We start from the raw sequence: 12,845 nt of genomic DNA, 5'->3' as shown, positions 1-12,845 counted from the left end.
TGTAGATGTACATAGTCCCTTATGGAGTATAAAATACTGTATCTATGTTACACCCTTTGATATTGTCCAGGTATGGGGTCAGTTCCATTCAACTGAAGCTTGGTCATAATTTTTTTCATGTGGATATCTGCCCAAGTGTTGATGGATCAACGACAAAGGGCAGTGGAAAGTTTTTAGGCAAGATTCCCTAAGCTATGTGTTACTGCAGTTCCATCAGAAATCTGTTATCCACTGTCCATTGACAAAGAGCGGGTTGAAATTGAACACAGGCTACAGAACCACAAAATATAAAACTATTAGCACACACATGCTCTAGTCTAAACACACACACAAATATCCTCACGGCACAGGTCTCGTTTGATGAAAAAGACCGATTAGGGGAGAAATGAGGGAGAATCATCAGGGGAAATGGCTGATGAAGACTTTATTGATTAGAGCAGCTTCACTGATCCAGCGCTCAGTGTAGCAATTACACAGCCCTCAATGTGAGCCTCGCAGCATGGCAAAGGCTTCAAGGTATAGCCTAGACCAGACAAGGAAATACACAGTCACACATTGTCATAATTTAACATTTTCTCACTATATTTAATTTTAAGTTTGAGTCCCACATGTTTTATTTATTTTTCTCCTGAATCCCTCACAGCTCAGTTTAGTGTGTTTTACATTTAACTCATAATTGTATGAATTAATCTGGGGGTTTGATCTTTTCAAAAGAAAAGAACTGGTCTGCAACAATGTTTAGGTGGGTGGCACGTCTCACATTAACGTCCACGTGAATGCCTGGACCCAGGGCTTCCCAGCAGAACATTGTCCAGAGCATCACACTCCCTTCACCGGCTTGTTGTTTGCATCTGTGATGCACTGTGTGTTGTGACACATTCATCCCATAACCATCATTAACATTTTCTGTGACTTGTGCCACAGTGGACCCTCTGTTGGTTCTTTCAAGAAGGGATCGCCTTCGTTACCCTCACTCATCGATGTGCCTGGGGCGCCCAACACCCTGTTGCCGGTTTGTGGTTTGTCCCCACACTCCCCACATGCTGACCGGGAGCACCCCACAAGCCTTGCCATTTCAAAGTTGCACTGACCCAGTCGTCTGGCCATAACATTTTGGCCCTTGTCAAAGTTCTTCAGCTCTTTACTCCTGCCTGTTTCTTCTTCATTCAACATATTGACAACGAGAACTGATTGTTTGCTTATCATCGAATCAACCCAGACCTTGACGTGTGCCCTTGTAAGGAGATGATCAACGTTATTTGCTTCACCTGTGAGTGCTCATAATGGTTTGGACCATCAGTGTACGTCATCCTGAAGATGTAGGTGTGTTGGTAGTGGACAGTTACACATGTTGGCAATTCCGGATGTCATATTCTGTTACAACAGTGGCTTAGTGAGTTAATGGTGATGAGGTAGGCATGGCTTGTACTAGTTGAATGATAGGCTTTCACATCCAACAAGACGTCAGTGCGAGAGACCGTGAATTTGATAGGTGTCTTCTTCCTTTGTCAGTGCCTGTCCTAATCACAATCCTCCAAAATCCAAATGGAGGAATAAACTAGTATATGTTGTGGTATGGTACGTCCTTTATAGCTTTATTTAAAAAAATGTGAACTGTTGCGGCGTAACTAAACAAAAACAAAGCAGGACTGCTGGGAACACAGTTTCTGATTTCTTCATATCATGCATTGTCATGTCTTAATAAGTCTGGACACAGTCACAGGTGAGTAATACTATCTTTTACTAGCAAACTCATAACAAAGAAAACACAAGCGATACGTAAACTACAAGGATAACTAGGCTTCAGCAATAGGGAGCTTGTTAAGAAACGTGTGCAAGCACACTGAACACAAAAGACAAACGACAAGGGTTGAGGGAACAGAGGGAGGCTGTATACAGATTAGGACTGAGGGAACAGAGGGAGGCTGTATACAGATAAGGATTGAGGGAACAGAGGGAGGCTGTATACAGATAAGGACTGAGGGAACAGATGGAGGCTGTATACAGATAAGGATGGAGGGAACAGACGGAGGCTGTATACAGATAAGGACTGAGGGAACAGAGGGAGGCTGTATACAGATAAGGATGGAGGGAACAGAGGGAGGCTGTATACAGATAAGGACTGAGGGAACAGAGGGAGGCTGTATACAGATAAGGATGGAGGGAACAGATGGAGGCTGTATACAGATAAGATTTGAGGGAACAGATGGAGGCTGTATACAGATAAGGATGGAGGGAACAGACGGAGGCTGTATACAGATAAGGACTGAGGGAACAGAGGGAGGCTGTATACATATAAGGATTGAGGGAACAGAGGGAGGCTGTACACAGATAAGGATTGAGGGAACAGAGGGAGGCTGTATACAGATAAAGATTGAGGGAACAGAGGGAGGCTGTATACAGATAAGGATTGAGGGAACAGATGGAGGCTGTATACAGATAAGGACTGAGGGAACAGAGGGAGGCTGTATACAGATAAGGATTGAGGGAACAGAGGGAGGCTGTATACAGATAAGGATTAAGGGAACAGTGGGAGGCTGTATACAGATAAGGACTGAGGGAACAGAGGGAGGCTGTATACATATAAGGATTGAGGGAACAGAGGGAGGCTGTATACAGATAAGGGTTGAGGGAACAGAGGGAGGCTGTATACATATAAGGACTGAGGGAACAGAGGGAGGCTGTATACAGATAAGGATTGAGGGAACAGAGGGAGGCTGTATACAGATAAAGATTGAGGGAACAGAGGGAGGCTGTATGCAGATAAAGATTGCTGATAGGATCCAGGTGTGTGTAGTTGGCAAACGAGACATGTCCCGGTGATGGATGACGGGCGTGGACGGTGGGAGCTAGTTGCCCGGCGACGCCAAACACCTAATAAGAGGTGCAGGTGGAGCCGGTGGGAGCGCATTCATGACATGCAAATCAAAATTCCCAAGATAGTATATAGCAGTCCACTTATTATAAAACAAGGACACGTGTGGAACTGTCCAACTTAGGTCCATATAAAAATCTCAACAACTCAGAAAATATGCCCAAAGCCTTATCAGCAATAACTGAGACAAACGAATGAGCGGAAACGGACCTGGCGTGCTGGGAAGGGCCATATTACAAAGAGTGGTACAAATGCTCAACAGCAGTGAGGTGACTGTAGGCAGTCTTAACTCTACAGAAGATCCAGGCTTTGCATCTCCACTCGTGTCTTTTCCTCTGAATGCAGCAGTATTTCACATTCAAATACCCAGCCTGGCCTGGTTTTATGGGTAAAGACATACGCAACTATCAGAAACAAAAGTCATGAGTGTGACTAATAGCCAACTTCAAGTTAACTGTGTAATTGTGTCATTGAGTCCAGGGAGGGTATTTCAACCTCTGTCTTTGTTCTACGTGGCTGCAGTATGGAGGCATAGAGAATTAGTACAACCAACCACTAACAATATTAATAAGATAATAACAAGAATATGGGTGCCTATATTTGTCCTATTTCAGTTCAAGGTGTATTGGACTCTAAAAGGTGTATTGTAATCTATCAAGGTGTATCTTAAATATTTTCTATTCCAGTACCTTGGATATGAAATGATTAAATGAAAATGGGGTTATATTGCAGACTGTTGGCTTGAATTTCGGGTACTGGATTAACCATTTAGAAATTTAGAAATGGTTCCTCAACTGTGTGATACCAAAAGTAATTGGACAGATATACATTATGTACAACAAATCATCCATGTTATCTACTTGGTACAGTGTAATGTACATTGACCTTTCTGTTTCCGAGGGACCTTTTTGCAACCTAACATTACCCTCATTTTAAAGTTGTGTAAAGTGGCAGATTTGGTTTGGACTGACATAGATGTTTGGTTCTCCAGTGGTGCAGACATCAAGTTTATATAGCCTAGACCCTGAGAGAACACAAAGGGGCGGGTCACAGATTTCATTTGCACTTTGACCTGACTCAAATGACTGATGACATATGTATTAGAACTCTGATTAGTTTTCTATGGGTTACTCAATGAACTAAAACCACTGTGACCTCTTCATGCCTGTATTCTGATGAAATCTCATTCAGGATTGTTCATAGTAAGGTCTGCATAGTCTATGATATTGACACGAAGATGGTATGTCAGTATTCTTGATACAAACTAATCAGAGAGACGTTAGACAAACAAAAACATTTTATGGATCATATGTGATTGCCATTCATGCACACTGAAAAATCCCCAATAATTATACACAGCAAATATGTGCCATTATCACATCTCAGATGTAGTATAGGCAACTGTGGCTGGCTAACAATGTTGTATTTGGCAAGGACGTGTAAAAAAAAGAGATAACAGTCAATTGAGAAATATAAAGGGACAAACACAATCTGTTTCTACGCTAGATAGAGATAAATAACACCCTCCCTACTTTATATCACACATATACTGCTTCATCCACCGCCACTCCCCTTCTGCAACTCAATGATGACAAATCCCATCCTCACTATTTATATTTCATAATTGTAATTAGTACGAATTATCAATTATGGTTAGTGCCTAATTGCCCTTCATAAAGACAGCTCCCCAGGTTTAAACGGGTCCATTTAAATAATGTAACTAATAGCTCTTGCCTTTACGTGGCGAATACATCATCATTGTTTGGTGCGCTGCAGCGTGATAGTCGCTCGTAATTTAACAGGGCAATCGAGTGAAGGAGTGCAGGTGGTGTCAGGGGAGTCATTATTGTTAATTAATTATGATGTGACCTTCTCAGAACAATGGCTAATCAATGCTAGCATTGACTGACAGTAGAGCCACCACAGCTGCCAGATATGAGCCAGTGTGGCTGTTACACACTTATCCCTTTGCCTCTGGAAAGATGGCCCCCACTTATTCAGCTTAGAACTGTATGTGTGCGGGTTTATGGTGCCACCTTGGCTACTGCACTGATGTCAGTATTCAACCTCACAGTTTAACTTCACTGCAAGAAAAGGTACAATCCATGGGATTTTCCAGGTGAAATTTGACTGAAATATTGTTTCTTTTTTGTTTTTATTTGTTTCTTTTTTTGAATGCATATTCCCGTATTTTCAGATGTACAACATACTGTAAAAAGCAAACTGGAGATTTATAGATGAATATCCTTTGATATAAGTTAAGTTAATAATAACATTTAGTAATACATGTAATGAATTAAAATGAGAAATGTCATGAAACTCTATGGTGTACAATGACAACAAACAAAACCTAGTGGTAGCCTGTGACTGTCAACATGGACACATTGAAGCTGTTCATTGCTATGTGCGTGATGCAATATTGCATCCCTGCAGGGGTGAATGGTTATAAAGGCCTAAGGAAAATCATGAATACAATTATGTGTTTGTTTTGGTGGGACAAAAGCCAATACAAATCAAAGCCTTCCCTCACAATGTCCCTGCTCCTCTAACCTAAACTTTGGCAAACATACGGCAAAAAAGTGAACAGTCTCCACCTTCTCTAGTCAACAAAACAAACCTAGGTTAAACATATTTTATCCCCTAAAACAGTATGATTCCAGCTTCCGTCAATGCTGCTGTTGCTACAGATGCTCAGGGTTAAATGAGAGCGCATTGATATAAAAGAAGCCCCCCCCCTATAACTTCACACTTGAACATGGGGTCTGGCTAAGTGAGTGTATCGCACTCACTTATTAACATAGGTTGTTTGTTGCGTCCTGTCTATCACCTGCTGAAGATGCTGTTACTCGTTGTGAGAGATGCTTGGGTGTAACTTAAGTGCCTCTTTTTCTGTATTGTTCTCTGTTTGTTATATATATTGTTTTCAGTAAACAGGATGTTGAACTGACCTTTACCTCGCCATGACAGGGGCACTCCATGACGGACAGTGTCCCTCAGTGTAATTTACCCCTCCCACTCCCAACACCCCCCCCCCCACACGTCACCCTCCGACAATAGAGTCGACCCCGTTAGAAATCACCCCCAACTTTACACATCTGCTGCCTGTCAGCATCTGCCAGAAGCACTCACCCATCCCGGACGTAATGAAAAACTCTCATTACTGCCCCCCAACAGGTAAAAAGGCTGTTAGGACAATTACTGGGCAATGCCACTGACCTTGTAGTCACAGTCAAACTAAAGCAGAGGTCTCCAAACTATAGCAGAGGTCTGGTGGTGCCCATAGGTGGGTTGTGGAGACTAGGCATACATCAAATTGTTCTAATGGATGATGTTTTACTCTGTCGATCAATTGTCTCACTGTAGCCAACAAAGAGACACATCTCTAAGATTCATGGCTTAGCTCAGTTTGGTTAGCTTAGGAAGGGATGTTGCTTTGCCATCATATGACAGAAGTTGGTTACACTTTATTTTGAGAGTGCCAATTTCCATGTGTAGATATTCTGTAGATTGTCATACTATTAGCAGATGTTCAACAAATTATCTGTTGATAGGTTAGGATTATAAGAAGGTTTAGGATAATGGTTAAGTTTAGGGTTAGGATAAAAGTTAAGGTTAGTAGATAGTAAAAAAAAATCTGATAATCAGTAGATTATCGACAGACATACGTTTGGGACTCTCAAAATAAAGTGTTACCCACATGTTTCCATGGGATTTTCCTTACCAAGAAAGTGGTTATTTCTTGTTTGTATCCGTATAATTTAAACATACTCCAAACAATGATAAACCGTAGAACATTGTTTCACTTCTTGCATTTGGTTCTATCAAAAAATAAGATACCAGTGAACATTTCTTGTGTGAAGATGTAACAAAGTAGTTATGTATAACTTGCCAATAATCATGTGTACACATTAGGATATAGAGAGAGAAATTAGATCTCTTTAATACAATGGCTTTGGAAGGTAGTCAGACCCTTTCACTTTCTCCATATTTTGTTACACATCTGTATCAAAGATTGCTTAGGCAGATGCCATCAATTTGGCCATCAAACCCCAAGAAACAAATGAATTCATAGCTGTAAAGCCAGCTACAGAACCTGATAGACCCGGGCCAAGACATGGGTGAACTTGCATTTACAGAAATTGTAATACTTGCTAAGCAAAAAAAGCTTTTCCCTTTCCCACAATGACCACACATTCACATTCACAACACATTTTATTTGGTTAAAAAAGAATGGTGCAAAACTAAGTAAATATAAAGATTTCTTTTTCATGTTTCATGATTTTTGTCTGCTTGTATCACTCACAGATGTGAACTCTGTTAAAAATGTTATAAAAGGTTGAAATATAAGTTAACAAAAGTCTCTTCAAGTGTTTACCATGATGCAAAATATAAGCACACACCAGTAAACAGCGTGCAGTGGGAACACCTTGACTTGGGGATGACCAAAGAGATAATATTGATGCTATTGGTGCTCAGTTGGTGCCAGCAACAGGCAGCACAATCAAAGCTATTTATTTATTTTTGTAGTAAAGACACCAACAAAGACTGGTAAAACTCTATCACAGTTTCTCAATAACTTGAACTTTTAGGTCTTATTACAGATATTCTCTCTTGCATGTACACACTCTCAAACAGGCAATTTTACACAGTTAAACCATGAATCTATTAAACATTGTCAATGAACCGGACCCCCCAATAAACAATACAAACCTACACCGTTGTGTGGTCATAGTAATATATGTAGGTGAGAAGGAGCATTGAAGGGGGATGCTCCAAAACGATGTCACATGGAAGTATTCTTAGACTGAAAGATCTGGCGAAAGAAAAGTCCTGGGAAAGATTTCAGTTTGAGTCGTCAGGCAAGTTAAACGCTGTGTGGATGTCACGTGGGAGTCAGAAACCGCGTCTCTTCGAATCGAGCGGAGAGAGACGCTTCAAATATCTCACTCATCGGTCATCACTTTGTCCAGACTGACAGAGGAATTTGATGGCAGCTCCATTTCGTGGGAAACAGTTTACCTGTTCAACTAATGTTTAAAACAGAAGAAAGTATGCTGCCTCCCTGCCATCTCATTGATTAATTAAGGGCTTTAAATGATGTTGGATTCTAAGGAGTCTAATTTAAAAATGACATCTAGTCATAGAATTTCTTTTTCTATAACAGATATATTAGATCCAAATAAATTTAATAGCAAGAAGATACACGAACTTTGTACTACAACGGATAAGTTTCCTTTACCGGGAGTAGCACGTTTGGAAACGGACGAGAGCTCAGATGGAAAACCACAACTTGGGCGCGGGGAAGCAGGTAAATATCACAGAACTACAGACCATAAATGTCGTTTTGTTATGGGAGTCCTCTGTCCTTTTTGGTTTTAGGTGGAGGTTCTCGATTAACAACTAAACGTATGCTTTCAAATTAGCTCAGTTGTTTTACTCGTTCATTTCAGGATACACTTTTATTAAGCATTATTACAATTTAAATATCCATATAATTTATTTTAAACAAAAGAGATTAACTAGACTAGCCTACATAAAATGACCTAGTTATTACTTTGAATTAGCAAATATGAACACCTAGGCTGTTTATTTTCACCAAATAGTGGATATTTTAAATAATGATAAAATGATTTAATCACTATATGACCTTCCTTAATTTCCAAGGCTACGTTTCCTTTTAAGAAACCCACAAAGGGTTGCTCCGACAGCCTGGGTGTGTGATTGGCATTGGGACAGGCTGGCCAGATAATTGTTTAAATCGTCCCATTGAGGATGCCTCCGCGCGCTTTGATCGATATCCCATTACTGCATCCTGCATATCTCCCTCTAACACCTTGCAGGTACGAACTTCGAACCCCATCCATGTCTGATCCTAAATATCGTTCGATTAAAACTTCCCTTTAAATAGATGACATTTATCGATCCACCGACACATATGAAACTCTATTAGCACGTCATGGGTAGATGGTGGAGCTGGATTTAGCCAGGATTTATTTCCGCAACATGACATTTGAGGCGATTGGTGATTTATAAAGTATCTAGGGATTAGAGGCCAAGCCACCTTGGACCACTTCATCGCTTCGTTCCACTCGCACAACTCTGATTTGGATCAAACACACATTACAGTTATGCTATTAGATTATACTATTTATTGGTTTTAGGGATTTCACACTGTGGGAAAGTTTACAGAACACTGAGTCTTAAATATACTAGATTGCAAGAAACATCCCATTGTTCTTCTCATTCTTACTCTACAGATGGTCAAACCATTAAAAATGAACTAAATAATCAGAAATATGTGAATACATCAAACCATTTTGTGAAAGATTCTGAATTGCTTGAACAGTTTTCTATAATTGTATTTTGCACAATCATTATACACATTTAATTCATGAAAGTTTTCACAAAAATACATAGCATTTCCAACTGTCTATTTCATTGAACTAAAACCACTGCATTATAATGGGATTTATCCTATTTATAAAATACTTTTTCCACATCTGACTATACTTTCATTATTGTTTTTAAACTAATTATAGAAAACCTCAGTCAATGCAAATGGATGTTACCTCCTGCCATTGATTGCCTTTGCTTTGTTGGGTGTGAATCAAAGTTTTAAAAGGGCAATTTGAGTATTCTTTTATGTCATCATTAGTAGAGGTGTGGACCGATGAACACCATGTTCTGTTAGAGCATGCCTAGCATGGTTGTGTTCCATCGGAACCACGGCCATCATAAGGTCCTGATTTAGGCCTTTAAGTCAGTTCTGTTGAGGCAGACACACAATGCACTTTGGTACACCGGACGTTCATTCATTTCTAGTGGGACGATACGCTTTCCTTGCAGCATTGCATTTCAGAGCGTTTTGTGTGGTGAATGTGTTGGATTTATCCAATGCATCAAGTTGTTTGCAGAAACCTAAGTAGAATTGGTAGCGATGAGTGAAATTTGAATTTATGTTGCTGTACCCAAACGGTGCATACATAAATGTTTGTAGATTAATGCTGTAGGCGTGATAAAGGCCTTAGCAAATCAATTTCCTTTTTAAAATATACAGTGCCTTCAGAAAGTTTTCTGAACTCTTCATGTTCTCCAAATTTTTTGTGTTAAAAACTACATTTATAATGATTTTTCAGAATTTTCCCCATCAATCTACACACAACACACCATAATTACAAAGCGAAAACAGGTTTTTAGACATTTGTAACATTTTATAAAAAAAAAAAAAAACGAAGTATCATGTACGTAAGGATTCAGACCCTTCATTCAGTACATTGTAAAAACACATTTGACCCAGCTTTGCTTCTTTGTTGGTATGCCTCAACCAGCTTTGTATACCTGAATTTGGGAAATTTCTTTCAGATTGGATGAGGAGCATTGGTGAACTGTGATCTTCACTATCATCTTGAGTAACTCACAGACTTGTCCTGAAGCCAACATTGTCTTGACTGTGTTTTGGATTATTGTGGTACTGAAGGATTAACCTTTGCCCCCAGTCTGAGGTCCTGTGCACACCATAGCATGCTTTCTTTAAAGACATCTCTGTATTCTGCTCCGTTCATCCTTCCCTCAATCCTGACTAGTCCCCCAGTCCCTGCTGTTGAGAAGCATCCCACTAATATGATGCTCCCTTGAGCATGATTTACCATAGGATGGCATTAGTAGGGTGACAAGCTGTAGTGGTTTAGATTTTGGTGTTATCAGACCAGAGAATGTTTTCCCTCATGCTCTTGAAGTTCTCCAGGCACAATGTCATGTGCCTTTTACTCAAGAGTAGATTTTGTCAAGCCACTCTACCATAAAGGTCTAATTGATGGAGTGCTGCAGAGATGGTTGACCTTCTGGCAGGTTATCCCATCTCTGTAGAAACATTTGGAAGGTCTCTTAGTGGCCATTACTTGTCTTGGTGGTTCCAAACTTCCTCCATTTCACAATTATGGAGTCCGCTGTGCTCCTGGTAACTTGCAATGCTTTTGCAATTTTTTAAATGAAGTCGGATGTGAAAAGTGGCTTTCAGAAATGCACCGCATGATCAATAAAATAAATTAATAAAACATGGTTTAAGGATTCCCCACAATGCAATAATGGAAAATATAAAAAAATTAACTTCATGTTACTATTTACACATTTAATGATTTAATTGATACAAATGTTTTTTGGGCTCTCTACAGGCCACTTTAAATGTAGTTAAGGTGGGAGTTTTGGGAATAGGCTGTCCATTCAATACCACTAACTCTAACTTTTAACCACAACATCATTGCACAAAATTGCACATATGCCAGATATGTGCAACAAAAGATAAACACGCATTTTGTTACAATTTTTCATAAAAGATTTTCATAAAATTACCACACCACATGAAAAGCACTGCATCAAACCTCTGTGAGACCAGCTCAACATTGAAATGTCATTTTCGAAATGAAGTTACTTCTGGTGTACCAAAGCAAACAGATTGTATACAGCCTACCACTCAGCACCCCCTTTTGCAATATAAGTAACTGTATGTAGGAATTTAAAAACATATTTTCACAAGAATTCAATAAGCTTTCAAAAATCAATTAGTGTTTGTTCATGTGTTGTGTTAACAGGTGAAGATACATGGAGTGAATGTTCCAGTAGCACCGATCCTAAGCAGCAGGCAGCCCTTGACAACCCACTGTCAGTACACTCAACATCTGAGCCAGATGAGCAAGTAGACAGGGACGGGAACAGCAGCAGTGCAAAAACACCTGCTGCACATGAGCCCTTGCCACATAAACGGCGCCGGTCGGATCATGGCTGTGCCAAGCCGCGTCGCGCCAGGACTGCCTTCACCTATGAACAACTGGTGGCTCTGGAGAACAAATTCCGCTCGACAAGATATCTGTCCGTGTGTGAAAGACTCAACCTGGCTCTGTCCCTCAGCCTCACTGAAACCCAGGTCAAGATCTGGTTCCAGAACAGAAGAACCAAGTGGAAGAAACAGAACCCCGGTGCGGACAGCACAATGCCACCCGGGTCAAACTCTTTGGTCAGTGTCAACCCAAGTGCCGGGTCGAGTTCCGCCAATTACCAAACTTTCCCGTCCTTCAGCTCTGGGAATATGATCTTCCATAATGCCGGTGCAGTTCCTCTTTCCTCCACCGGAGGGCTGTTACATCCTTTCTTACCTAATGGTTATCTGCAGCCGTCCTACTTTACCCCACATTTATGAGATCTGCCCCGCTTAAGCTGCTGTCATTTGATAGTGACATTGTGACAGGATATATACCTGTTGGACTCTAAAGACCCCACGTGACCACTCCAATGATAACCATATGAGAGTAACTTCAGAGTGAGAATAATTTCCTGACCGAGCCTCATGTCAGGCTGCTTTTGTAGACTCATGTAGCGGGTAGATCTGACATTGCTTTATCTAATGATTTTGAATGGCAATGGTCCACAAGGAGACGTTCCTCTATAACCGCTTAAGATCAGATTTGTCTGCATCAATGTAAATGTGGGCCAACTACATCTACATGGAAAAAACTGCTGTGTGCACAGATGCCCACTTTGAAGATCATTTAGTGTGTAGAAATAGAGTTGTCGACCTTCGTCATTTAACTTAATAGTCTTTGTAATTGACTAAGGTGCGAAATGTGGCCTGATACAAACTCATTTTTCCTTGCTGAATGTTGGTTTGGTGACTCGCTCACACACTTTCACTGTTCAGTGTTTAAATTAACGCAAATGTAAAACAGTCATGTTTAATTCTGTTATTGTTGTTGGTATTGAGAAGCAAAATCTACTTCACTGAACAAATTAACTATTTTAGACAGCCTCAGAATGGATGTGGTGATGGCGAGTTGTGGTTTAACTGCAGATCACATTCAAATAGCCTCTTTAATCAGGTGGTCATATCTCCATGTTATGTCACACATTTACTGTTTACGCCACCTCTACCACAAACTGCTGAATTCAGGCAAGTTTTTAAAATGGACTAATGTGAATG

The 12,845-nt window shown here is 40.3% G+C and overlaps 1 protein-coding gene across 1 annotated transcript in view; it reads left to right on the top strand.

The window, feature by feature from the left end:
- LOC105010568 (protein FAM53B-like) overlaps positions 1 to 11,586 on the top strand; it is a 56,832-nt gene extending 45,246 nt beyond the window's left edge. The window contains exon 5 of the mRNA XM_034292554.1: positions 11,464 to 11,586. Within this exon, the coding sequence (XP_034148445.1) occupies positions 11,464 to 11,571 (108 nt within the window). The 3' untranslated portion in view covers positions 11,572 to 11,586. The remainder of the gene's footprint in view (positions 1 to 11,463) is intronic.
- The last annotated feature ends 1,259 nt before the right edge of the window (positions 11,587 to 12,845 follow it).

This window comes from Esox lucius, chromosome 6 (genome assembly GCF_011004845.1).
Source record: "Esox lucius isolate fEsoLuc1 chromosome 6, fEsoLuc1.pri, whole genome shotgun sequence".
Lineage (NCBI taxonomy): Eukaryota > Metazoa > Chordata > Actinopteri > Esociformes > Esocidae > Esox > Esox lucius.
This window is presented reverse-complemented; position numbering and strand designations above follow the sequence as displayed.